Genomic DNA, 27136 nt, shown 5'->3' on the forward strand with positions numbered 1-27136 from the left:
TAGTTTCAACATTTATTTTTTAGTTTTCGGCGGACACAACATCTTTGGTTTTTGTATGTGGTGCTAAGGATCAAACCCGGGCCGCATGCATGGGCCACATCCCCAGCCCTCAACTTAAGTTTTTTAGGTGTTCCATGAATGAAATGGTGGGACATGATGGGTTAGATTAATATAGCCCAGACATGGACTACGACATAACATTCTAAAACACAGAATACTTACGCGTCTGTAGTCTTTGTACACCCATTTAGATTTAATACTTCAATGTTCCTACAGTTCTGAGCAAAGGTCCTTTATGGGAAGAAAAAAAAAGTGACAAGTTTCAAATGAAATGGGCAAAATCCCAAACATAAAAAAATAAGATATTGTTATTGGTAATACTGGTTGCTGGTACCTGTGATACCTGTGTAATATTTGGTCTTCATCCCTTCTTCCTGGCATAGAACTCCTAAACCCCTTGTAATTTTTTGAGTAATGAGTGACAGGAACATCTTTTACTATAATATTTGGTCTTCCAACTATAACTACAATAACACAGCCTCATAAAAACCCCTAAATAATGGGGATTAGAGAACTTCTGGGTTGGTAAATCACGTGCTGGTTTATGTTTGAACTACAGGGACAGAAGTTCCTGTGCTTGCGAACCTTCTAAATCTTATCCCATGAACTTCTTCAACTGGCTGTTCATCTGTATTCTTTACAATGGTAATAATAACTAAAGCACCTTTCTGAGTTGTATGGATCATTCTAGCAAATTACCAAACATGGAGGGGGGTCATGGTAATTCCTGATTTATAGCCCATTGATCAGAAGTACACAGAAACATGGGGCTTGCAACTTGTATCTGAAATAGAAGCAGTCCTTTGCACTAAGTCCTTGGCTTGTAGGATCTGAGCTAATTCTGAATAGTTTAGGTTTAGTATTTAACTAAATTACAATATCCAGTTGTTGTCTAGAAAAACAAAGGATTGGTTGTAGGGTGGAGAGAAAAAACCTCATACATCTACTGTCAGAGTAATGTGAATAGGAACAGTTGAGTATAATACAAAGTAGTTGGTAAGTATAAGTAAATAAGTTTTTTTTCCCCAAACCATAAATTCTTTTTCTGTACTTGGGGATTGAACCCTGGGGCACTTTACCACTTAGCTAAATTTCCAGTTCTTTTTTTTTAGAGACAGGTTCTCACCAAATTGCTGAGGTTCTTGCTATGTTGCTGGGTCTGGCTTCAAACTTAGGATCCTTCTGCCTCAGCCTCCCAAGTCTTTGGGATGATAAGCATGTCTCACTACCCCTGGCTGAACCATCAATTCTTAAACACAAGTCACCAAAGATAATTTTATCCTATCTTTAAGTAAATAAAAATTCAAAAAACAAAATACATTTTCTCAAGTTTCCAAAAGGATCATTTGTGATGAGAAATCTACCATTTTAAAATCATATTTCCTATTACCTGTTATTTTTGTTTGTCTGTTTTGGTTTTGTTACCAGGGATTGAACCCAGGGACAATTAACCATTGAGCCACATCCCCAGCTATTTTGTACTTTTTATTTTGAGAAAGGGTCTAAATTAGTTACAGTTTCACTAAGTTGCTGAGGCTGGCTTTGAACTTGTAATTCTGCTTCCTCAGCCTCCAAAGTCACTGAGATTATAGGTGTGTGTGTGTGCCTCCATCCCATTGTACCTGACATTTCTGTGCTATAAATAATATATACATGATGTATTTTCAATGTCTAGGGATTTAAAAACTACCTCAGCTTTTTCTGAGTGAGATGGTGCTGTTCTTGAATCAAAGAGATTAATAGTAGTTACTTTTTTTTTTAACAGTTATGTTTTTACCTTAATGCATTGTCTCCTACTCCAAGACACCCACGAAGACTTAACTTTCGTAAAAAGCCCCCACATCGTTTTGAAATATTCTCCACTACTCGACCCTATAAAAAGAAACAGGTAAACAAAAAGATGACCAATCTGATTGCTTTTGAAAAGAATACATCCTCATTTTTGACAATTTATGGACAGAGAGAAAATGTTTCTACTTGCTTCAAAGACCTAATTAAGTAGGAAAATTTCAACTTCCTTTGGGAATGCTTTCCTGATTAGCCCATCTACTTAAAACATGCCTGAACTTTACATTCTTATTTATTTGTTCAATTTGTAAAATATTCTATATTGAGTCTTTTATGGCACTATATACATGTATACTGCCCCTTTGGGTTAAATCATAGCCACTAACGGACAACAGGTACATTTATCTTTGTATACTTTCCAAAATATTTACTATAGCACTCTGCATATAGCAAGACTCAAAGAACACTTAAAAGGTTGCTAAATGATTTTGTGAGCTGTGCTGCTTTAAATATCTTAACATCCATGAAGATCAAAGAATTGTGAAAAACAATTCAATATAATGTTTGTAGTTATTATTTTAAAAACATCTTGAAGATAATGGAAGGTTCATATAAGGTTTTTAAAAATTCTTCAAGTGGGCCCTTAAGAGAATTTGTTTCTGCTGGAAATTTAAAAGAGAAAGAGAGACCGATAGAGAGGGGGACAGGCAGAAAAAGAGAGAGAGACAGACAGACAGAGAATAAGAGAAAAGGAGAGGCAAGTGGAGAAAGAGAAGGGAAGAGATTCTCAATCTTCTTAACACTATGAGTTATCTCTCATTAAAAAAATTCAGATAAAGTAATTCAAACTCAAGTCATAATGTTTTCTATTTTAAAGATAAAAGGTTATACTAAAAGGTGAAATAGGTGGGTAGGGGATGAGCAAAAGGAGACAAAAAAAACTGCTTCTAACAAAAACAATTTAATGAATGACACTGGTTTAATTCATTTTACATTCTCCACAAAAACTATTACCTTTGATTCACCAAGGGCCAAAATGCACATCTGGAGAATAATATAGCCAGGCAAAGTGGTACACTGTAATCTAGAAGCTTAGGTGGCTGATGCAGGAGGATCACAGGTTCAAAGCCAGCCTTAGCACTTAGTGAGGCCCTAAGCAACTCGACGAGACTGTCTCTAAATAAAATATAAAAAAGGGCTGGGGATGTGGCTCAGTGGTTAAGTGCCCCTGGGTTCCATCCTCAGTACCAAAAAAAATAAAAATAAAAAATAAAAAATAAAAATAATAATAAAATATATATATATATATATATATATATATATATATATATATGTACACACAGAGATAGATAGTGTGTGTATATATATATATGTTGTGTATATCTATCTATATAGGTTGCTGCTAGGCATGGTGGTACACCCCTGAAATCCCAGCAGCTTGACAAGAGGATCAAAATTTCAAGGCCTGGGCTGGCACTGTGGCTCAGCAATAGAGGGTTCGCCTCGCACAGGCAGAACCCAGGTTGATCCTCAGCATCACATAAAAATAAAGGCATTGTGTTGTGTTCATCTACGCCTAAAAAATAAACATTAAAAAAAAAAGTTCAAGGCCAGCCTTAGCAGCTTAACAAGGACTTAAGCAACTTAGTGAGACCCTGTCTCAAAATAAACAATAAAAAGGGCTATGTCCCCACATAGCTCAGTGAGGAATTACCCCAGGGTTCAATCCCCATACCCCCCTCCAAAAAATATATATTTAGCTGGGTGTGTGGTGGCCTAGACCTATAATCCCAGCTACTTAGGAGGCTGGGGAAGGAGGATCACAAATCTGAGGCCAGACTGCAAAATAAAAAATAAAATATACCCGAGATATAGCTTAGCAATAGAGCATCCCTGGGTTTTATTCCAAGTACCACAAAAGTAAAATGAAAAAAAAAAAAAAAAAAAAAAAAGAAATGCAAATACCACCCCCCAATAAGTTATAATTGTACTTGTTCTTCAATAAACAAATACAAAAATGACTTCTTTAAAACAAGCAAACACAAAATGTAAGTTCACATTTCTACTGCAAAACCAAAAAGTTTTGAGTCCTTTTCAGGACTAAAATTGTTCTAGGTAATTTAGTATTACTTCAGTGAAATAATCCACTCATTTTCAAAAACTCAATAAACTCTTGGGAACTTTGGAGGCTACCATGAAGTTTAGATGTACTGAAAACAATAGTTCCTCTCTTGAGGGAAAACAAGATTTATATGGCTGAGGCTAACTTGTCCCATGTTGTAATTACTTGCAAGAGAATTGGGGCCACACACCACAAAATTATACCTCAATATCTCTCTGGAAATCAAACAGGTCAATTCGTTGCCAGTTACTGCCATCCAGAGCCAGAACATTCCAGGCCTATTTTGAAGAAAAGAAATAAACAAAATTTAAAATGAAAAGAAAAAACAATATTCAAATTTACAATTCAACCAACTAATGACTGAAATAGATCAAAACTTTCCTTCGCTTCTATCACTACTCCCAACAGAAGCTAAGGAAATTTTTTGATCTATTTTTGATCCTGGATCCATGCTTTACTCTCAAATGAGATTATCTCATAAAATGAGTAGGTATAGAAACTAACAGCTACAAAATATCTTAGATTAGGAAAATTGGGGAAACAGCAGGTTATGATAAACATCATAGCCAGAAGGTACTTTGAAACTGCAAGATTCCAATTTCACTTTTATTTTTTTTGTGTGTGTGTGTGTCTGTGTGTGTGTGCGTGTGTGTGTGTGTGCGTGTGTGTGTGTGTGTGTGTTTTGCTGGGAATTGAACCCAGGGCCTTGTGCATGCAAGGCAAGCACCATACCAACTGAGCTATATCCCCAGCCCAACCAGCCCAAGATTCCAATTTCTAATCTCAAAATGAGACAGAATTTTAGGTGATGAAGAACAAGTCTTAGCTCCATCCCTAAATTGGAAACAAGATGAGGGCGAAACCAACAGAATGGGACAGTACACCAAATGCTGCTCTGTTTAATACATATCTATTATCTATAGTATTACTTGGTTAGATATGAAACTGTGACATGGTGATTTGGGACTTGAAAATTATATATTTTTTGTATAATTTCTCTGTATTTCATGTTTTCCTCATTACCAATTTACTCAGGTAGGTTTGTAGGTCTTTCAATTAATCATCATTCTATCCCCAACTTGATTCGGTGGTAATTTTATTTATTTTTAAAATTATTTATTCTTTTATTTTTGCAGTACTGGAGACTAAACCCAGGGGTATACTACCACTGAGCCACAACCCCAGCAATTTTTTATTTTGAGACAAGGCCTTATTAAATTGCCCAAGATGCTCTTGAACTTGTGATATTCCTGCCTTAGGATCTTTAGTCCCTGTGATTTCAGGCATGGGCCACCTCATTCACCTTCAATGGAAAGTTTAAGATTTTCATACATCTTAAACAAGAAAAGGGAGGTAAGAAAGGGAGAAATGAGTCCAGTGGGAGTTAATTTGCTGTCGCTCATTCTATATTTTCCTTTAAAAACTTTCCCTGTTAAATTTAAAAAATAAAAGTCTTGGACTGGTGTTGTAGCTCAATGGTAGAACAATTGCCCAGCATGTGCAAGGCCTTAGGTTTGATCCCCAGCACTGCAAAACAAAAACAAAACAAAACAAAATAAACAAAAGTTTTAATATTAGAGTCATAAAGTTATGAGTCTTATCTTTGATAAGATTTAAAAGTGATTTAATATTGATTATATTTATAGCTATTTCTCTGAAACTTTTAAAAAAGAATTCTGGATTTACTTATAAGCCTTAGGATAACTGTCACATAATCAATAAGAAGAATGTCAGGGGTATGAGGGTAAGCAAGGAGTTATTATAGAAATAGCTGCAGTTTTCTCAGAAGTTTAATGTTACTTTTCTTTTAATGGCTTCATTTTCCAGTGGCTTAAGTGGTTAGCCAGGGGAGGCAACCAATAAAACATTTAAAGGTTATATGTTTAATAAATTCTTGGGCTAAATGAATCTCTGATTGATGTGCTATTTCTAATTTCCTTCTATTATGTTCTTCAGCAAGCAGAAAACATGCATAATTCAGACTAAAATTATAAATGACAGATTCCTCTCTAGAGTCTGGAAAAAAAAAAAAACTTCAAGCATAGAGAACAATGGAATATAAACTTGGTGCAGTATGGTCCATACCTATAATTCCCGGGACTTGGGAGGCTGTGGATTAGTACTTTGCTTTTTGCTGAGGCTGGCTTTGAACTCATGATCCTCCTGCCTCATAAGTCACTGGTATTATAGGCATGCGCCACCACGCACAGCCAGACACAATAATTTAGTGAGACCCTCAGCAGTTTGGTGAGACCCTGTCTCAAAAGGAAAAAAGGCTGAGGATGTTGTTCAGTGGCAAAGTGCTCCTGGGTTCAATCCAAAGCACACACACAAAAAAAGAATATGCCAAGTGTGGTGGCATATCCCTGTCAATTCTAATGACTCGGGAGGCTAAAGCAAGCGAATCACAAGTTTGAGGCCAGCCTTAGCATGACCCTTCTAAAAAAAAAAGGGGGGGGATGGGAATGTAGCTCAGTGGTAAAAACACCCCTGGGTTCAAAACACAGTAGGGGTGGGAAATAAAGAAAACAATAAAACAGATACTAATATAAAATTTTCCAGATTTAATGAAAACTGACATTGTGACTTCCTTCCCTTAAAGTTAACACATATTAAGAAGGAAGAGGAACCTGCAAATGAAAACAATAACTGAAAACTCATTTAAGTCAACACTCCTTGGGTGAGGCTGTGTAACTAAACAGGTTTAGACACTGATCTGGGAATTTTGTTTCTGGGTGTTTTGTCACCTTCACAATGGAATCAGAAAGGAAAATTCATTCACTTGTAAATGGCCATGTCTAAAGGGACCACACAACTAATGAAGATAAAAATGTCAAAAGAGAAATCACTGAAGCACCATTGTTAATTTCCAAAATGGCTGACAGACATTAAGTATGGCTTTCAGGATGCAGAAATTAAAGTTAGAATAAGGGAAAATTCTCTATATTAAGATTTATGTGTGGTGCTAGTAGTCTGAAGGGACATCTGGGCCCACCTACACAGATAAACATAATACTTTATGGTACAGCCATATTACATATCAGTACCTGGCAAACAGTGGGCTCTCAGTAAATATTTGTTAAATGAATGAACAAACAAAAAGCTGGTGCCTAATTTATAAAAAGATGACAACTGCAAATACATGTTCATTTTATTACTGATCAGATAACTGTATTACAAAAGTGGTTAGAAGCAGTTCATAAAGCAATTTTTCCACATCAGAGATTATACTCTTTATATCAGTGGTAGCCAATAAGATTAGGGTATATGGCCATTTTGTCACAGCAATGTTAAGTGACAAAAATGGAGAGTCAAGTATAATGTAGAAACTGACTTTAGGAAAAGTGATTTGTTCTACAATCATTTTTTTTTTTAATTTTATCTTTCAAGGAAAGAACATGGGGATAAAATAGCATGAGAATTAGATGTTTAAGAGTCTTTTAGATGTATATGTGTTTGTATCAAATGAACAAAAAAACCAATAAAGCAAATTTCATTAAGTTAAGAATAGCCTCTTTTTTTTGTCCCAGGGATTGAATTTAGGGGCACTCAACCACTGAGCCACATCCCCAGCCCTATTTTGTATTTTATTTAGAGACAGGGTCTCACCAAGTTGCTTAGTGCCTCACTTTTGTTAAGGCTAGCTTTGAACTTGCAATCCTCCTGCCTCAGCCTCCCAAGCCACTGGGATTACAGGAATGCCCCACTGTACCCAGCAAGCATAGCCTTTTAATTTGCATGTTCAATGCCTTTTCACTTAACTACTCTGTTTATGTTATGTAAATAAGATTTATAGAACAGCTGGAGGTGGTATATATAGAATTCCATTATTGAATTATATGGGGAAGGTATACCATAAATGAAATAACACCCTTTCAAACATAACAACATACAAGTAACACCTAAAATAAATGGTCAGCCTACTACAGAGACTGACATCCTTAGTGTCAGAAAGTGGTCCCTCTGTAACCATGTCCATCATTCTTACCCTGGAGACCTGAGCACAGCGACACAAGGTAACAACATCCAGAAAAGAAAATATCCTAAAAAGAAAAGAGAGGGAGACAAACTTCACTGTATGATAGTTTCTCTTAATTTTAGCCTTTTAATAATTACACACACATATAACACACACACACATACATACACACACGCAGTTCTTTCAAGAAAAAAAAAAAGATTTGAGCAATCAAAAAATAAAACATAGTAGAAGAAAGTAATCTTTTAGCAGGGTGTGGTATTGCATGACTGTAATCCCATTGTCTTGGGAGAGGCTAAGTAGGAGGATTACAAATTTGGAGCCTTAGGTATTTAGTGAGACTCTATCTCAAACAAATAAGTAAATAAATAAAAAGGACTGAGGCTTAGTGATAAAGCACCCCTGAGTTCACTCCCCAGAACAACAACAACAAAAAAGGTAATCGTTTACTTAACAATGTACATAAATGCTATACAAGTTCAATTATATCAAGGGATGATAAATGATTTCTAACTAATATAGACATCTGAAGTGTTACAAAATGGAGGTCAGGTCTTTAATGTTCAAAATTTTTATAATTATTATGCAATCCAGTTTATTTACTTTTTTCTATTGTTTTATGAGTTTTGGTGTCATATCTGAGAAATCATTGCCAAGTCCAATTATCAGGAAGCTTTCCCCCCTCTGTTTTCTTCTAAGAATTTTTTTTGGGGCGTACTGGGATTGAACACAGGAATACTTTGCCACTGAGCTAAATTCCTAGTCCATTTATTTATTTTGAGACAAAGTCTCACTACATTGTTGAAGAGTCTTGCCAAGTTGTTCAGGATGGCCTTGAACCTGTGATCCTCCTATCTCAGCTTCAAGTCCCCGGATTACAGGTATGCCCAGTTTTCTTTTATAACTTTAGCTCTTATGTTTAGGTCTGTGATCCATTGAGTTGGTATTGTATATGGAGTAAGGTAGTTCAACTTTATCTCCTCGCACACTTTTGGTGGTTCTGGGGATCAAGCCTTGAGCATGCTAAAACACGCAGTCTACCACTAAGCTACATCTCCAACCCAACTCATTCTTTTGTTACAGGGATACAAAGTTTTCCCAATATCATTTGTGTTCCTCACTAAATGGTTTTGGCACCTTTGTCAAAAATCATCTGATGGGGCTATGGTTGTAGCTCAGTGGGGGGAGCACTTGCCAAGCACATGTGAGGCACTGGATTTGATATTGAGCACCACATAAAAATAAATAAAAGTATTGTGTCTATAGAGAACTAAAAAAAAATCATCTGATCACGTATATGAGGATTTACTTCTGACCTCTCTATTCTATTCTACTGGCCAATATATCATATCTTATGCCAGTAGGATCACACTATTTTAAATTTTATTTTTTAGTTTTGGATCAGAAGGTGTTTTTGATTGAAATAGCTGCATGATTAAAAAAAAACCTAGGAATAGTAACTGAATTGGTTACAAAAAACTTCCCTTTGCTTTATTTACCTTCTTTTTTAAACTGATTTATTCCTGTGATCTCAGCAAGATACCAACAAGGAGCAGAAAAGTCGTTGAACAAGTTCAGAGAAAAAGTATGGTGAAATAATAAAATGAAAAAATTTAAAAAGGTATCCATAGGCAGTCTTCCGTAATATGTAGAGAGTGTGCCTTCTCTAAGGAGGACCGAATGTATAAAGAGAGGGGGAAAAAAAGGAGGGCTATGAGTTTCAGTATTCATTTAGAATATATTTCAATGGGCATTGTTTTAGGTCCCTGCAGTTAAGCAGCTTGTGGTCTAGGAGCTGTTGGTAGACACAAAGTAAGTAAAAAAATGTGAAAAAATTTTAGGAAGTTAATGACTACAATAAAGATAGCAAAGTAAAAATGACGAGTGGTCAGGGAACGCCTTTTCTAGGAGTACATATTTGATTTTAGACCTCAATAATAGAAGGAACCAGAATTGTCAAGATCTAAGAAAAAGAACATTCACATAAAGAAACAGTGAGTGTGTGATGAAAGATTAAAAGAAGCAGTGAAGATGTAGTATAGTAGTAGAACCATAGCCCTTTAATGAGTTATTATATATCAGGTATTATTTTAAGTCCTTACAAGATAGGTACTATTATCATTCCCATTTATAGATAAGGATATTGAGCAAAGTTTAGAGTTAGATAGGGCCAGACTAAGAAGGCTTTATGGCCATAATGAACTGTTTAGATTATATTCCAAGTCTAAGGGAAGCCAAAGGTGGGTTTTAGGTCAGTGAGGGATATTATCTAATTTATATTGGGAAAAGATCATTATACAATGGGTCTGGTGGCACCTATTTGTAATCTCAGCTACTTGGAAGGCTGAAGCAGGAGGATTGCAAGTTTGAGGCTAGCTAGGGCAACTAAGCAAGATCATTTCAAAATTTAAAAAATGGATAGCAATGTAACAGTGGTGGAGTACTTGCTAGCATGCCTGAGGCCTTGGGTTTGATCCCTGTTACCACAAAAGACATGAACAAACATCAGTATAGCTGCTATGGGGAGATCAGACTGTCAGGGCACAAGAGTGGCACCAAGCCTATCAGTTAAGAGAACACCACTACTGGGATGGAGATGTGGCTCTAGTGGTAGCGTGCTCGCCTGGCATTCGCGGGGCGCTGGGTTTGATCCTCAGTACCACATAAAAATAAAATAAAGATGTTCTGTCCACCGAAAACTAAAATAAATAAATAAATAAATATTTTTAAAAAGAGAGAGAGAACACCACTACTGTCTAGGTAATGGAGGCTTAGACCACATCTGCTACCAAGGAGATATAGAAAACAGGGTAGAACTTGATGATGGACTGGATAAGAGGGTGCGAGAATACATTTCTGGTACCAGGACTTGGGTAGTTAGGTGCCATTAATTAAAATGTGGAACACTGAAACTATGTTATGGCTTAATCAAAAGTTTTTGTTTTGGATATGTAACATGTGAGTACAGATACCAAGAAAATAATTGGATCTAGTAAGACCTTCAACTTTTCCTTACAGCTGCTATAATATTTATCTTTTTCTTTACCTGTTTTGTATTAATTATTTTTGCTTTTATTATATTTTGCTTTTTAAACCATTTCTGTTTTCCACTCTTTTTTCACTTCATTATTCCTATGTCTTACCTGGCTTATTTCCTTTTTACCCTTTTTAGTTTCTAAATGGCAGGTAAACCCAAAAAAGGAAAAGTTGGGTACCTTTCTTGTTCCCTCAAAGCAGACTTGGTTTCATTCTGATGACTCTTAATAAAGCAAATTAACCATATTTTAAAATTCTGATAATATTAAAATACTACCCACTCTACTTCCAAATAAAAATACTGTATGTACTCTCAATCTGTGTACCTCAATAAAATAATATATACTGTTTACCTTATAATAAATCTACCTAATACAACAAATATTGTTTCATTGCTGAAATGCTTCTTTATCCTGTCACCTACTATTCAGTATCTTTGTATGGAGTTTAATAACCTAAATATTCTTATGTTTACCCTGAGTAATATTACATGGGGGTAACATACATGGAGCCAAGGTGAGAGGCTTTACAAGTATTCATCTTAGTAGTCTCTAATAATCTTTCAATAGAAAGGTTCTCCGCAAAAGACAGCAAAAACAACATACATGAAACATCAAGCTGGTGGTCAAGTGTGTGCAGACTTAGGAGACTTCACATTTTAGTCAGCTTTTATGTCCCCCACTCTCTCTATCAAAGATTTAACCCAGGAGCACTTAACTGCTGAGTCATATCTCTAGCCCTTGTTCATTATTTTATTTAGGATCTCACTGAGTTATTCAGTGCCTTGCTAAGTTGCTGAGGCTGGCTTTGAACTTTCGATCCTCCTGTTTCAGTCTCCCAAGTCTCTGAGATTACAGGTGTGTGCCACCATGCCCAGCTAGGTTCCAGTTCTCTTAATCTAATAATTTCATCTCTGAATATTCCTGCATTAAGAGTTTTTTGGGGGACACTTCATATCCACACCATAATACCCCACGGAGCACAACATCTCAACAATCACAATTGTGTTACTAGAACATACTACATGAACTAGGCAAGGTGGCTCATGCCTGTAATACCAGCTACTTGGGCAGCTGAGACAGGAGGATTTGAGACACAAGGATTGTAAGTTCAAGGCCAGCTTGTTTCAAAAATAAATAAATTCATGTATACATACATAAATACATAAATGGGGCTGTCACCCACTATTTAGGATATAGTTCAGTGGTAGAGTGCCCCTGGGTCCAATCCCCAGTACCCCCCTACACACCAAAAAAAAAAAAAAAATGGGGTTCTAAATGTGAAGATTCCAGAGTTAGCTTTTCACCTTGACTTGGACATTACAGAATTTTTTTTTTTTAAAGAGGACAAACATAATCACTGTACTCCTCTATACAAGTAATAAAAGCTTAGTCCTTCTAGTCCTAATTTGCCTGTCTTAGGAAGATGGATGTGATAAGCCTCAGTACTTGAATTCCTTCTATCACTACTCAAGTAGTCTGTTTATACATTGGTTATTATTTAGTAACTCCTTGACTTCTATTTTTTCTTTGTACTTGATTCTAAAGACAATTATCTTTAGAAATCTGAATATAAGAATTGGGCAGAGGGCTGAGGTTGTGGCTCAGACGTCCCTCGCCTAGTATGCCTGAGGTACTGGGTTCAATCCTTAGTACCACATAAAAATAAAAATAAAGATATTGTGTCCACCTATAACTAAAAAATAAATATTTTTTTTTAAAAAGAATTGTGCTGAACATGGTGGCACATGGCTGTAATCCCAGCAACTGAGGCAGGAGGATCACAAATTCAAAGCTAGGCTCATGAATTTACCAAGGCAACTCTGTGAGATACTGTGTCAAAATAAAAGGGGCTGGAACTGTGACTCAGTGATTAAGCACTCCTGGGTTCAATCCCTGTTTAAAAAAAAAAATTGGTGGAATGTTCAAGGCCAGACTGGGCAATTTAGCAAGACCCAGTCTCAGAAGAAAAAGAAAAAGAAAAAAAAAAAAAGGCTGGGGACATAGTTCACTGTAAAGCACCCCCGGTTCAATCCTCAATACAGCAAAACAAATATAAAAATAAACCAAAAAGCTACAAACAACTTAATTTTTTATCAATAAACAATGCAAAATATAGCACACTCTGAGTCCCTCAGCAACTCAGTTAGACCCTATCTCAAAATAAAAAATAAAAAACAACTGGAGGTCTATCTGGGGTTGTGGCCCAGCGGTAGAGCACTTGCTCTGCATGTACAAGGCCCTGGGTTCTATCCTCAGCACCAAATAAAAGTAAGTAACTAATAAAGGTATTGTGTCCAAATACAACTAAAACAAACAAACAAACAAACAACTGGGAATGTGGCTCAGTGGGTTAAGTGCCCTGGGTTCAATCCATGGTAAAACAACAACAAAACACCCATAGTTTATGGAAAACTATCTGAAGAACATTCATGATTCCTTTAGGTGTGCTACATTCTATGTGTGGTGAATAATGTGAAAGACTCACCGATATTAGGTCCATCCCAGTTCACTAGCCTAAGCCACTTGCTGTGATTGAATTTAATCTAGACCTATTTGGCTAAGATTTGAGAAGAAACTTTATTTGGGTATCAATGCTAGTCCATCTCTCCCTTGAAATAAAAAAAAATAAACATGTAATCCATTATTTTAAAAATATTTTCTGTTGTAGATGGATGCAATACCTTTATTTTATTTTTTATTTTTATATGGTGTTGAGGATCGAACCCAGTGCCTCATACATGCTAGGCAAGCACTCTACTATTACACTACACCACTGCATTACAACCCCATCCCCCATGTAATCCATTATTTGCTGGCATCTATCCTGTGCCCATAAGGAAAAGCAGCTTTAGGACCAAGGTGATGCTATTCTTTACAGAACAAAAGAAGAAAATTGATAACACTGAGATTCCGTAAGCCAACCAACCTGATTACCTGGTTTAATGGCTCTTTTTCCTTTTATAATCTCCCTTAATGTTTAAGCCAATTTGAGTTGGTGGTTTTATAACTTGCAGTTACAAAAACAAATTTTTAAAGAGAATTATAATTAAATATAATTACTGACCTCCCATTAAATCTTTTCCTCCTATTTTCTCTATTTTAGTGAGTACTCCCACCATCTACTCACTAGAAAGCAAAGAGCATGGGCATCATCCTTGACACCTTCCCAGTATCTCTGTTATAATCACACATCAAGGGCTGGGGTTGTGGCTCAGAGGTAGAACACTTGTCTAGCATGCATGAGGCAATGGGTTAAATCCTCAGCACCACATAAAAATAAAGATATTATGTCTACCTACAACTAAAAAAAAAATAAGAAATACATCGATAATCCCAACACTTAAAAATCTCTCCATTATGGGGCAGAGAGAGAGCTCAGTGGTAGCTCACTTGCCTAGCATGTCAGAGTCCCTAAGGTTGATCCCTGGCACTGGGAAAAAAAGTCTCTTTCTTGGGTCCATTTTCTTTCTAGATTTAGCAGCACTACAATTGACCCTCACAAAGAAAATTACAACTTTCCAACTGCTTTTCTTGCCTTTAGAAGTTTTTTTTTTCTGATAAACAATTATAATATCTAGTTGGAACAAGGAAAGACTTTACTCTTCAATTCCATTCACCAGAGGTAACCAGCAATAACTTAAATAATGGCTATGAAGAAATGTGTAAGGATTAATTCTTAATAAACTAATAACTACAAATCATCCATCGAAAAAAATCATCTGTGAGTTTACCTTCATATTGTCATTAGGACTCATAATATCATAGAAAGGAGACATCACCATTGAAGGAAAAAATCCACAAAATCTTTGTTACACTTAAGTCAGAAAGGGTAGGATAAGGCTTTAGGTCAGCCAAGTCCTCACTGTGTGGCGTCCTGCAGAGTGAAGGCTTAAATTCAAGACTGTGGCAAAACACCTGAAGTTCATTGCCAGGAATGTGATGGTACAGGAAGGGAATGTGGAAGATGGATATAGGACCCTAAGTAGAATCCTGTTATATAGGGCTCACTGAGGGACAGAGGGAAAGCTATAAAACCTGCCAATGGATCTACACCATGGTAATGGCTCAAAAGATCAACTTTTTTCTTTTTATCTTGGTGCTGGGGATTGAACCTGGGTCTCACACATGACATGCAAGTGCTCTACTATTGAGCTACAACCCCAGCCAGAAAGATCAGCTTCTTGATGCAAAAGAATTGGGTGCAACCATATCAGGGCTGCACAGGCCTGTGGATAGGAGGCCCTGTCCAGTTTGTGTGTCCACCTCTTTTCTTTCCCATTTCTCTTACCCCATTTTCTGTTTCCTTTCTCATTTGTTTACTTCTTTTATCTATGACAGACTCTATCACATATGTATAGAAATAGAAAAAAGAATGAGAAAGGAAGGAAGGAAGAAGGAAGGAAAGGTGGGATAAGGTTAAAGAATTACTGAATATTCCCACATCGGCATATATCGTAGGCTTTTGTTTTTCAAAAACACTGGCAGAATTTGTTTTAAAATTCATATTTCTACCTCTATTTCTATCTACACCATAAAACTTAACTTCTTTTTTGGAAGGCAATGGGGAAGGAACTCAGGAATGTTTACCACATAGCTACATCCCCATTTCTTTCTTTCTTTCTTTCTTTTTTTTTTTTTAATTATTTTTTTAGTTTTCAGCGGACACAACATCTTTGTTTGTATGTGGTGCTGAGGATCGAACCCGGGTCGCACACATGCCAGGCGATCGGGCTACTGCTTGAGCCACATCCCCACCCCCCCATTTCTTTTTAATTTTTTTACTTTGAGACAGGGTCTTGCTAATTGCTGAGGCTGGCCTTGCTCTTTGTCACTGGGATTATAGACATGGGCCACTGTATCCAGCTTAAAACTTACCTTCTAAAGTGCATAATTAAGTGATTTCCCCCCAGCTTCTTTTCTTTTTTGGTGTTGGGGGTGAAAGCCAGGCCTTCACGGGTACTAGGCAAGCACTCCATCACTGAGCCACATTCTCAGCCTTCAGAGATTTTTAAAAATATATCCATAATGTTGTGCAATCTTCATCACTAACTCCAGAATTTTTTTTTTTTTTGTAGTGCTAGGGATCACACATACTATGCAGCACTCCATCACTGAGTTCTACATATTTATTACCCTGAAAAGAACCCCATCACTTCCCACCCACCACTCAACCCCAAAAAACCTCTACTCTATTTTCTGTATCCATTGATTTATCTATTCTGGATATTACATAAATGAAATAACACAGTAATAAGTAAGGCCTTTTGGTCAATAAGCATGTTTTAAAACATACATTCATGTTGTAGCATATATCCATATTTTGTTCCTTCAATGGCCAAGTAATGTTCCACTATATGGGTATTTTGTATTTTATCTATTCTTTTGATGGACAACTGGGTTATTACAAAGGAAACCATAACTTCATAACTTCATAACTAAAAATTAATAAAGTTTAATGAGAAGGGAAATATTTACATGGTTTCAAAATACTTCCTGTAAAATACTTATTAATTATAAAGAGACTTAACTTTCCATTAAAGAAGCCTGGCAGACACTGTTTTAGTCTATTAATCAAAGTGAACAAAGTAATAAGTCAACTTGAAAGTATATGCCAACTAACAGGATGCAAAGAGAAGTATATAGCATCACTTCTATGTTTTTTCTACCAGCAAAACATAACCTGAATCTAATTACCAGGAAACATAAGACAATTCAAACTGAAGGAAGTTCTACAAAATGGCTGAACTGTAATCTTCAAAAGTGTCAAAATCAACAAAATATTAAGGAATTGTTCAGACTAAAGATAGATATTAGGAGCTGGGGTTGTGGCTCAGCGGTAGATTGCTCGCCTAGCACATGTGAAGCCCTGGGTTTGATCCTCAGCACCACATAAAAATAAATAAATAAAGATACTGTGTCCAACTAAAAAATAAATATTTAGAAGAAAAGATAGATATCAGGCTGGGGTTATGGCTCAGTGGTAGAGCTCTTGCCTTAGCACATATGAGGCACTGGGTTTCCATCCTCTGCAGCACATTAAAAAAATAATAAATAAAATAAAGTTATGATAAAAAGATATTAATTGAAAGCAACACAATCATTATGACCTGGATTGTTTTGCTATCAAGACATTATTGGAGGGCTGGGGTTGTGGCTCAGCGGTAGAGTGCTCGCCTAGCATGTGTGAGGCCCTGGGTTCAATCCTCAGCACCATATAAAAATAAATAAATAAAATAAAGATATTGTGCCCAACTGCAACTAAAAAATAAATAAATATTTCTTAAAAAGACATTATTGGAGCCAGGTGCAGTGGTGCACCCCTGAAATCCCAGCAACTCAATAAGCTACGGAAGCTGAGGAAGGAGGATCATGAGTTTGAGGTCAGCTTTAGTAATTTAATGCTGTCTCTCAGAAACTTACCAAGACTGTCTCAAGATAAAAAAATAAAAATAGGCTGGGAATGTGGCTCACTGGTAATGTGCCTCTGGGTTCAATCCCCAGTACTTAAAAAAATATATTTCTTTTCTGTAATTAAAGCCTTTGTGCCATCTGTTGTGAGGTGTTGAAGAGATTCAAACAAAGACTTAGGTATTTAGTACACTTGCCTGTAATTAGGACCACTTTGGATTCTGTAAGGAGATTCTCTTCAGTTTTGACATCCTTGTTTCACCACAAGAAAGCACCTGCCTGCCCTGGGCTGTACATGTTCTACTCATGGCCCTTCAAACCTATCAGAGTACTGGATTGTGAGCTGATTCATCGGACATGCCTGAGTGATGAGATTATATGCTGTGGCATGCACATATGTGACATATAACTGATGCTGCCTTTTACAGTTTCTTCCAAGAAAAAATGTTATTGAAGTTTCAGATAATTGGATAAATCTTCAACTTTTGCTTTTGAAGTGTTTTGGGGGCTGAGGTCGTGATTCAGAGGTCGAGTGGTCGCCCAGTATGCACAAGGTACTGGATTTGATCCTCAGCACCACATAAAAATAAAACAAAGGTATATCTACCTCCAACTAAAAAAAATAAATATTAAAAAAAAAAGTGTTTTGGGAATCAGGTGTGGTGGCCGCATACACCTGTAATCCCAGTGGCTTGGGAGGCTGAGAAATGAAGATCACAAGTTCAAAGCCAGCATCAGCAATGGTGAGGTACTAAGCAACTCAGTGAGACCCTATCTCTAAATAAAATACAAAATAGGGCTGGGATGTGGCTCAGTAGTTAAGTGCCCCTGTGTTCAATCCCTGCCCCGCCCCCCACCAAAAAAAAAGTGTTTTGGGAAAGATAAACAAAATGAAAAAATGGAAAAACCATTTTTGCTTTGAAAAATTCAATGCAAGTATATTTTACTGTTTATAACCATATTAAAACTTAAACTTGACCAAACAAGTCTTTTTTAATAATTTACTCTAGGGACTCTGGTTTTTACTCTATCTTCTAATTTTTTTTTTTTAAAGACAGGGTCTTGCTAAGTTGCTTAGGGTCTCACTAAATTGTTGAGGCTAGCTTTGAACTCATGACCCTCCTGCCTCAGCCTCTTGCACCGCTGCGATTACAGGAATGCGCCACCATACCAGGCTCTTCATACATTCTAACCAAATCATCTGGAATATTTGTAAGATGTTCTCTTTACCATCAGAATGCACTGCCAGTGAAGACTATAAAAGGTAGAACACCTTTTTTGGAGTACAGATAGAAATTATTTAAACATTTTTATGAAAATCTATAATAAACTAATTGCATAATTTTTATAATAAACACCTGTTTTTTTTGGGGGGGGGGACCTGAGGATGTAAATAAGTGAAAAAGAGCCCCTGGGTTCAAGTTCCAGTACCAAAGAAAATAAAGAAAGGTGTTTCCAGATGTTTTTCTTATTTATAGAAACCAGGGCAATTGATGGGAGATCCCATCAGAAATTTACTTGCAAGTGAAAAAGGCTTTTGTACTGGACTTGCAACTTTTCTGTAAGTTTAAAAATGTCAAAGAAAATTATATTCTTTGTTTTAATAATTCATGCCAGGATATTATACTAATAAGACAAATATGGATGGTTTCAAAGATTTGCAAGAAGAAAAATCACTTAAGCTGTGTCATGTTAGTAAATTGGTGGGGAAAACACTTAGCACCTAACAGAAGGTAAATTATTTTAAAACTATTATTATGCTTCTACTATGGAGTACTGCACAGCCACAAAAAATGATTTTGTCAAGTTATATTTACTTCCATATATAGAAGTCCATGATACGTTAAGTGAAAAGGATTATAAAGTGATACTATGATACAATAAAGTTTTTTTTTTCGAAATCCTGTCTATTTAAGGGTAGCATTAAAAAAAAGATTTCCATTAAGATTAGGACTGACCTATAGAATCATCTCCATTCAACATTACCTTGGAGATTATAAAGTAAGAATTAAAAAAATTAAACATTGGAAAAGGTAAGTAATCCCAGCAACTCAGGAAGCTTCGGTAGGAGGATCATAAGTTTGAGGTCAGATTCAGTAACTTAGTGAGTCTCATAGTAACTTAGCAAGACTGTCTCAAAATAAAAAAAATAAAAATAGGCTGGGGATGTGGCTCAGTAGTAAAGTGCCTCTGGGTTCAATCCCCAGTACTTAAAAAAAAAATATTTAATTTCTGTAATTAAAGCCTTTGTGAAATAAATATAGAAATATAGAAAACTAAGAAACATCTGGGTGTGGTGGCATATGCCTGCAATCTCAGTGACTCAGGAAGCTGAGGCAGGAGGATTGCCAAGTTTAAATCCAGCATCAGCAACTAAGCTAGTCTCTAAGCAACTTGCAAGACCTTGTCTCAACATTTAAAATATAAATAAATAAAAAGAGCTGGAATGTGGCTCAATGGTTAAGTGCCCCTGGGTTCAACTCCCAGTACCAAAAACAAACAAACCATAAATTCTTAAAATTAGAAATGCCCCAAACTAAATTTATTAATATTTAACTACTGACCAATAGTTATCTTCCAGTTTAATGTCAAATATATCAAACCCTCTTTCCAGCGAGGCATGGTGGTGCACACCTATAATCCCAGCAGCTTGAGAGGCTGAGGATCCCAAGTTTGATGTAAGTCTTAGCAATTAGCAAAAAAAAGTTCTCAAAATAAAAGTTCTCAATTAGCAAAAAAAGTTCTCAAAATAAAAAATAAAAAGGGCTGGGGAAATAGCTCAGTAGTGGAATGTCCCTGGGTTCAATACCCAGTAGTGCAAAAAAAAAAAAAAAAAAAAAAAAAAAAAAGCCTCTTTCCTCTTTGTCTTCAATGATTTAAACAAAGATTAAACTAATTTTTTTATATCTATATGCACTAATAAGTAGTATGTTTTATGGTTTTAAATCAGTTTCCCTCTTTCATCTGATCTCCAATTTTGGAAGGAACTTGTTTTCAACTTTAAGTTCAAAATTGGTTGTTTGTTTGAAACTCAACTAATTTCCCCTAGAAATCCTAACAGTAGTGAAGTTTCCTGCTTAGCTTAGAGGAGCTAATTTAACCCATAATGCACACATTAGAACCAAATTCGAACCAAATTCTCATTGACAAAAATGTTAATAAGGATAAAATACCTCTAGTGTTCCAATGTGAGAAGTCAAACACATGCCTTCTTTCTTCAATTTCCTTTTTCCCAACCACTCAACTCAAGAATACTAAGAAAGGACAGATATTTCTAACTTTTCTCACTCTCAAACCCTGGCATGGCTGGTAGTGTCCTAACCTGAGAGGCAGTAGCAGTACTAGGATATAGTTATGTTACTCTTCACTCTGCCCAGTGAAAAGAACAGGTAGAATTAGAAAGTTCATATATGTCTGTATATACATGATAAATTCATATATATTCACAGATTCATTCACCTATATACTCTTTCACTCTATAAATGTTAGGCTTGGACATGTGGCAATGGAACATAAGTGAACTTGAGCTATATTCCACACATCCAAGCAGAGGGGGGTTTTTTGTTTTTGTTTATTTATTATCTTTCTTTTTTTTAAATTTTGTTCTAATTAGTTACACATGACATAGAATGCATTTTGACACATTGTACACAAATGGAGCACAACTTCTCATTCCTCTGGCTGTACATGGTGCAGAGTCTTAATAGTAGTGTAATCATACATGTATATAGGGTAATAATTTCTGTCTCATTCTACTGTCCTTCCCATCCCCACTCCCCTCTGCACAATCTTAACTTCCTTCCTTCTTCCCTTGACCCCTGGGTGTTTCTTTTGTGTGTGTGGTTTTATTTATTTATTTTGTTTTTGGTTTTGAACCCTGGGGCTCAAGAGATCCTTCCACCTCAGCTTCCCAAGAGCTGAGGCTACGGACTGATGCTTGCCACAATGTTTGGCTCTAAGCACAGCTTTAAAATCACTTGTGTGCTCTGACTTGGTCTTTTGTGCACTTGCCCTCAGCCTTAGAAAAAAAGCCACTGGAATTTGAGAGGAGTTGGTGGTAAAAAAGCAGGATGATTTAGGAATTTATCTTCATCTGATTCATCTCTATGTTAAGAAAAGACCTTATAGCTCATCAAAAGGTACTATAGTGGTGTCAAAAACAGTAACCAAAGCTAGAAAGGGCAGAGGTAGGAGAGGTAGGCAGTGCTGTACTCTAAAGAATTACAGAAAATGTTCTCTCTAGTACCTTATCTCTTGGCTAAATTTCTTTAATAACTTTTTTATTGCTCCACTCCTAACCCCATCTGGTTTTCACATAGTAGCCAAACTAACCCTTTAGAAATATGCATCATATCATGTTATTCCACTGTCACATTATGAGGGATCTTGCGGGCCATAGTGTGGAATTTGGGTTTCATGGTTAAAACAAAATCTAAAAGTTATATAACATCAAAATGTAAACCACAATAGGGTGGGAGCAGTTACCAGAGTCAAGTAATTTCTCTAAATCTTTTAAGTTGTAAGTAAGCTAGTATAGTATAAAGTAGTATTAAGGTCCAAAATGGCACTATCATAAAAAAAAAATTAAGTCTTGGTTTACTCAACTTATAGTATAGTTAAGAACATAATCCATTTAAAAAATATTTCTTATGTTCGGGGTGTAGCTCAGTGGTAGCACTTGCCTACCCTGCGCTCAAGGCCCTGAATTTGATCCTCAATACAGAAAAACAAAACAAAGCACACAACTATTTAAGATGGCTAAAATTTAACTTAAATTTTGGGAATACTCAAGATATTCGAGATTATTCTCCAGTGGCTCTAATGGTACAATATTATACAATGTAACCATAGGCAGCCTATAAGAAGGCATTACTTCCATGGAAAATACATTCTAAATTCAATTATTTTTTTTCAGTGTCTCCAAAGTGAAAGCTTTATAGAGTAAATAAATGGAGAATATTTCATTGGGTACTAAGTATTTACATGGTATAGTTCCCATTTGCAAGGATTTTGTAATCTAGTAGAGGATTCAGACATGCAAATATTTAGGAATGCCAGGAATACTTATCTTTACCAGCAAGAGAACAGAGATTATACTCTACAATGAAGCAGGCATGGGGCTGGTAATAGGCTAGACTGCAATAGCTTCAAAGCTGCAGATGCCCCTGAGCACAGTAACTTGTTTTTTGTTTTTTTTTTAAAGAGAGAGTGAGAGGGGGGGGGGAGAGAGAGAGAGAGAATTTTTTAATATTTATTTTTTAGTTATCGGCGGACACAACATCTTTGTTTTGTATGTGGTGCTGGGGATCGAACCCGGGCCGCACGCATGCCAGGCCAGCGCACTACCGCTTGAGCCACATCCCCAGCCCCACAGTAACTTGTTAACTCTTAACATTTCCAAAAGAGAACGTACCTCTTTCTCACATGATACGCTACATAAATGAACAAGAAATGTCATGATTAAGTGCCCAAATAATGAAGGGGCTCTGAAAACAACCTAACAGCCAATTTCTTCTTAGATGATTTCTAAATCAGATGTTTTTAAGTTTGGGGCTCTGTTTTTGTTATGGTTAACCCCAAAATATAGTTTCTACATGTTCAAAATAAGGTAAAATCATAAGTGTAAGCTGGACATGGTGGGCACATGCCTATAATCCCATCCACTTGGTGGCAGGAGAATCCCACCTTTGAGGTCAGCCTCAGCAATTCAGTGGGACCCTAAGCAACTTACCAAGACCCTATCTCAATACCACCTATATACAAGAATAGGGCAAAGGTAAAATTAATAAACAAAATCAAATATAGATGTAAGTGGAAAAACTGCTACTAAATTAAACTTTCAAATATCTTGACTCACACCTAAAAAATGTGGAATAAGATAGTTTAAAAAAATCAATAAATTTAAAAATTCAAGTCATCTATGTGTCGTGGCACACATCTGCAATACCAGTGACTCAAGAAGCTGAGGCAGGAGGATCACAAGTTCCAGGTCAGCCTCACTAACTCAGTGAGGCCCTAAGTAACCCAAGAAGACACTGTCTCTGAATAAAAAATAAAAAGGGCTGGGATTGTGGCTTAGTTGTTAAGTGTCCTTGGGTTCAATTCCTGGCACAAAAACAATAACAAAACAACAAAAAAAATCAAGCCAGGCATGGTGGATAATCCTAGCTCCTAAGGAGGCTGAGGAAAGAGATCACAAATTCAAGGGCAACCATGGCAATGTAATAAGAGTGTCCCCAAATAAAAAGGGCTGCAGATGTAGCTCAGTATAGAGGACTTGTCTACAAAGTATGAGGCCCTCCGTCAATCTCCAGTAGAGGAATTGAAACAAACCAGGTAAGACTATACATAAATGAAAACTGACAACAAATCTAAAAAACAATTTAAATACACAAATAATATATACTCAAAACAAAAAACGAACCACTCAAAATTAGCATTCAGACTTACCGTAATAGGAGTTCTTTGGGAAGTTTTTTATTGATTACAGCTTCATCACTATTTGAGAACATCTGCAAAAACAAAATCACTGTCAACAGTGTCAAGTTTACTTAACATTTTATACTATATTCAATAGTTCAGAGATAATCCTCCCAGTAGATTTAAAAAAATTATAGAGGACATTGTAAGCCTAAATAGTATTTTCAGAGATGCTTTGGGCTTCAAAAAAGTTTTGAGGCATTTCATTCCATCTTTTGAGATAAAGAACTAATAGAAAAAAGTGCTGGGGGCTGGGATGATGGCTCAGCGGTAGAGCGCTCACCTAGCACGATCCTCAGCACCACATAAAATAAATAAATAAAATAAAATTATTGTATCCAACTACAACTAAAAAAATAAATATAAAAAAAGTGCTGGGGAGTGATATTGACCAAATTATATTGTTATATTATGTATAAGTACAAATATATAGCAAGTTCCATAATTATTTACAACTATAATGTACCAATAAGAAATGTGGAAAAATGTAATGTAAAACTTGAAAAATAAAAGTGGGAAAAATAAATAATAGAAGAATATTATGTGCCAGATACTGCTATAAGTGTTTTTCATGTATTAGTGTTTTTAGTCTTCATGCTATTCTTCACTTTCAAGATAAGGAATTACAAAAGGTTACTGCTCAAGGTCACATTATAAGTGATTACTTAAAATGCCCACACCTGGTTTGCATTTACTTTTTCAAGGAGATATGCAGAAACCTGGAATGTGTCTCTTTTGTGTTTAAGTTACAACATGCAGAAAACTGATAATGCTTCCTAACCACTGCCACTAAGTATCCACAATGGGTACTTTTAAACACAGCTACCATTTTTGCCACAAAGGTGTTCATAATCTTGTCTAGTAAGGCTATGTAAAAAAGCATATATCCAGTAAAAAGTACTGTAAAAATCAACAAATACACATGCCACTGAAGCCAATTTAAATTCAATCCCTGCTATTAGTATTGCAAAAATTCCTCTTGATTCCATGTAATGAACATTTCTGACACCCTGTAAATATCAGGCACTTTTCTAGGCAATGAGACACAAAGATATCTCTGTCCTTAAAGAGCTCTTGCTCTACAATAAAGAAAACAGAAAAAAATAATTCACTGATTGAGATATATATCAAAACAAAAGATGGGACAACTAATTCTGCCTGCATATATATCTAAATTGGTTCTTAAAGGAATATCAGAATTAATTAGGAAAAAAAGGAGAAAGATAACACACAAACAAGAGATTAACAGTACAAAATAAAGGAGCCATAAGAAGGTCATGATAATTTATTAAAATTCAAAGTACAGAAACTAGTGAAGGGGAAGCAGATGGGAAGGAGAAACAATGAATAGAATGCAGTACCCCATCTCAGATATTTAAAGATTAATTACATAATAAATATTTTCTAATAACTTTAAAATACCTTCCACATAAATGGAAAGCTCTTGGAGGGTACACAGTATGCTGTCACATATGCCATATTTCCAAGGCTGAGTACAAAACCTGATATATTGTTGAACTCAATAATATTATCTAATGTTAAGCATGGTGGGGCTGGATCATGAGGAAACTTATATACCAGGCTAGAAATTTGAAACAACAAAGTAGGGAAGAAGAATCTGAAGAAATTAAACTGAACTCCGGAATGGTAGTGAGAAGATATAGCCACTGAAATTATAATACAAGTAGAAGACGATGCTGGGGCAGTGGAAATAAAAAAAGAAACTGAAGAAAAAGTATTCTCTCCTCACCCCATATTAAGGATCGAGCTACACCACTGAGCTACATATCCATCCCCCCCCCCTTTTTTTTTTCCTTTTCTCTTTTTAAATAGGGTCTGGCTAAATTGTCCAGGCTGGCCTCAAATTTGCTAGTCTTGGCTTCCCAATAGCTAGGATCACAAGCATGAGCTATCACCCATGGCTTGAAGATGAGGATTCTTAAAAGAAGCAATAATACTTGGTGACCAAAAGTAGGATCATTTAGCAACTATCAGTGCAACAGATTACAGAAATGAGAGTACTGACAATTAAGCTCTTCTTCTTCTTCTTCTTTTTTTTTTTTTTTTTGTGGTACTGAGGTTCAAACCCAGGGTCTCATGTATTTGAGAAAAGTGCTCTCCCACTGAGCTACATCCCCAGCCTGACAATGAAATTCTTTAGGAAATTATCTTGCTATTCTCCTGCCTCAGTCTCCCAAGTCACTGGGATTATAAGTGTGTGCCACCTCACCCAGCCCTGAGTACACCTGTAATTAAGTAAGAATACATAAAATAGTCATGTATTTTAAAAACTAAATAATCAAGGACAGATGATATAACTAACATCTTGCAAAAATAGCTAGAATATCAAAGATTACGACCTAGGAGACACTTGGACTGTAAACAACACACATTAATAAGCTTGAGATCTCCAGGGTGGGAAATGAAGTCTGTAAAATCAAAATATTATCACTAAATATCCAACCTCTTAGCACTATGCCCCATTCAAAACTACAAAAAGTAAAGTATCAACTGGGTATGGTGGTGCACACCTGTAATCTCAGCTCCTCAGGAGACTGAGGCAGGAGGATTGGAAGTTCAAGACCTCAGCAATTTAGTGAGATCCTGTTCAAAATGAAAATGAAAAAGGGTTAAGAATATACCTCGGTGGTAGAGCACATCTGGGTTCAGTTCCCAGTACCAGAAAGGGAAAGAGAAAAAAAAATAAGGCATAATCATTATCCTGTATACTCAAAGTGTTCTATTAAATGCTATGTCTCTCCTAATAAGATACTCTGCTCCTTTGAATACATGGTAATGTAAATTAAAAAACAAACATGCTGGGGCTGGGGTTGTGGCTCAGTGTTAGAGTGCTTGCCTAGCATGTTTGAGGCACTGAGTATGATCCTCAGCACCACATAAATGTAAAATAAAGATGTTGTGTCCACTTAAAACTAAAAAATAAATATTAATAAAATAAACATGCTATATGTTGTTCACATTTCTTCTTTAACTGTAGATACAAAAGAACAAAAAATTTAAAAGTTATTTTTTTCCCTAGTACAGTCTATTATATAGACTGCATGTTGCTGCCTCTATAAGAGTATGATGGTATGTGAAGGGGAAAGTCGGACACATAAACCTGGGAATATCTGGGAAACAGCACATGTATAGGATATCTATGAAGATTTATATATCCCTCCCTCCTTCCTTTTGCACATAAGTATCCTACTTTAAGTTTGTAAAGAATAGATCAGTGGTTCAAAAAATGTGGTCCTCTGA

General features: G+C 36.1%; 1 protein-coding gene across 3 annotated transcripts in view; it reads right to left on the reverse strand.

The window, feature by feature from the left end:
* Positions 1-27136, reverse strand: part of FBXL20 (F-box and leucine rich repeat protein 20) — a 96015-nt gene that overhangs the window by 24119 nt on the left and 44760 nt on the right. For all 3 annotated transcript variants that reach the window (XM_081271270.1, XM_081271269.1, XM_081271271.1), the window contains 5 exons: positions 23846-23907; positions 7959-8013; positions 4174-4248; positions 1838-1932; positions 223-291 (listed from right to left, as the gene is read on the reverse strand). In XM_081271270.1, the coding sequence (XP_081127396.1) occupies positions 223-291; positions 1838-1932; positions 4174-4248; positions 7959-8013; positions 23846-23907 (356 nt within the window). The remainder of the gene's footprint in view (positions 1-222; positions 292-1837; positions 1933-4173; positions 4249-7958; positions 8014-23845; positions 23908-27136) is intronic.

Source organism: Spermophilus citellus, assembly GCF_964194105.1.
Source record: "Spermophilus citellus genome assembly, chromosome: 17".
Lineage (NCBI taxonomy): Eukaryota > Metazoa > Chordata > Mammalia > Rodentia > Sciuridae > Spermophilus > Spermophilus citellus.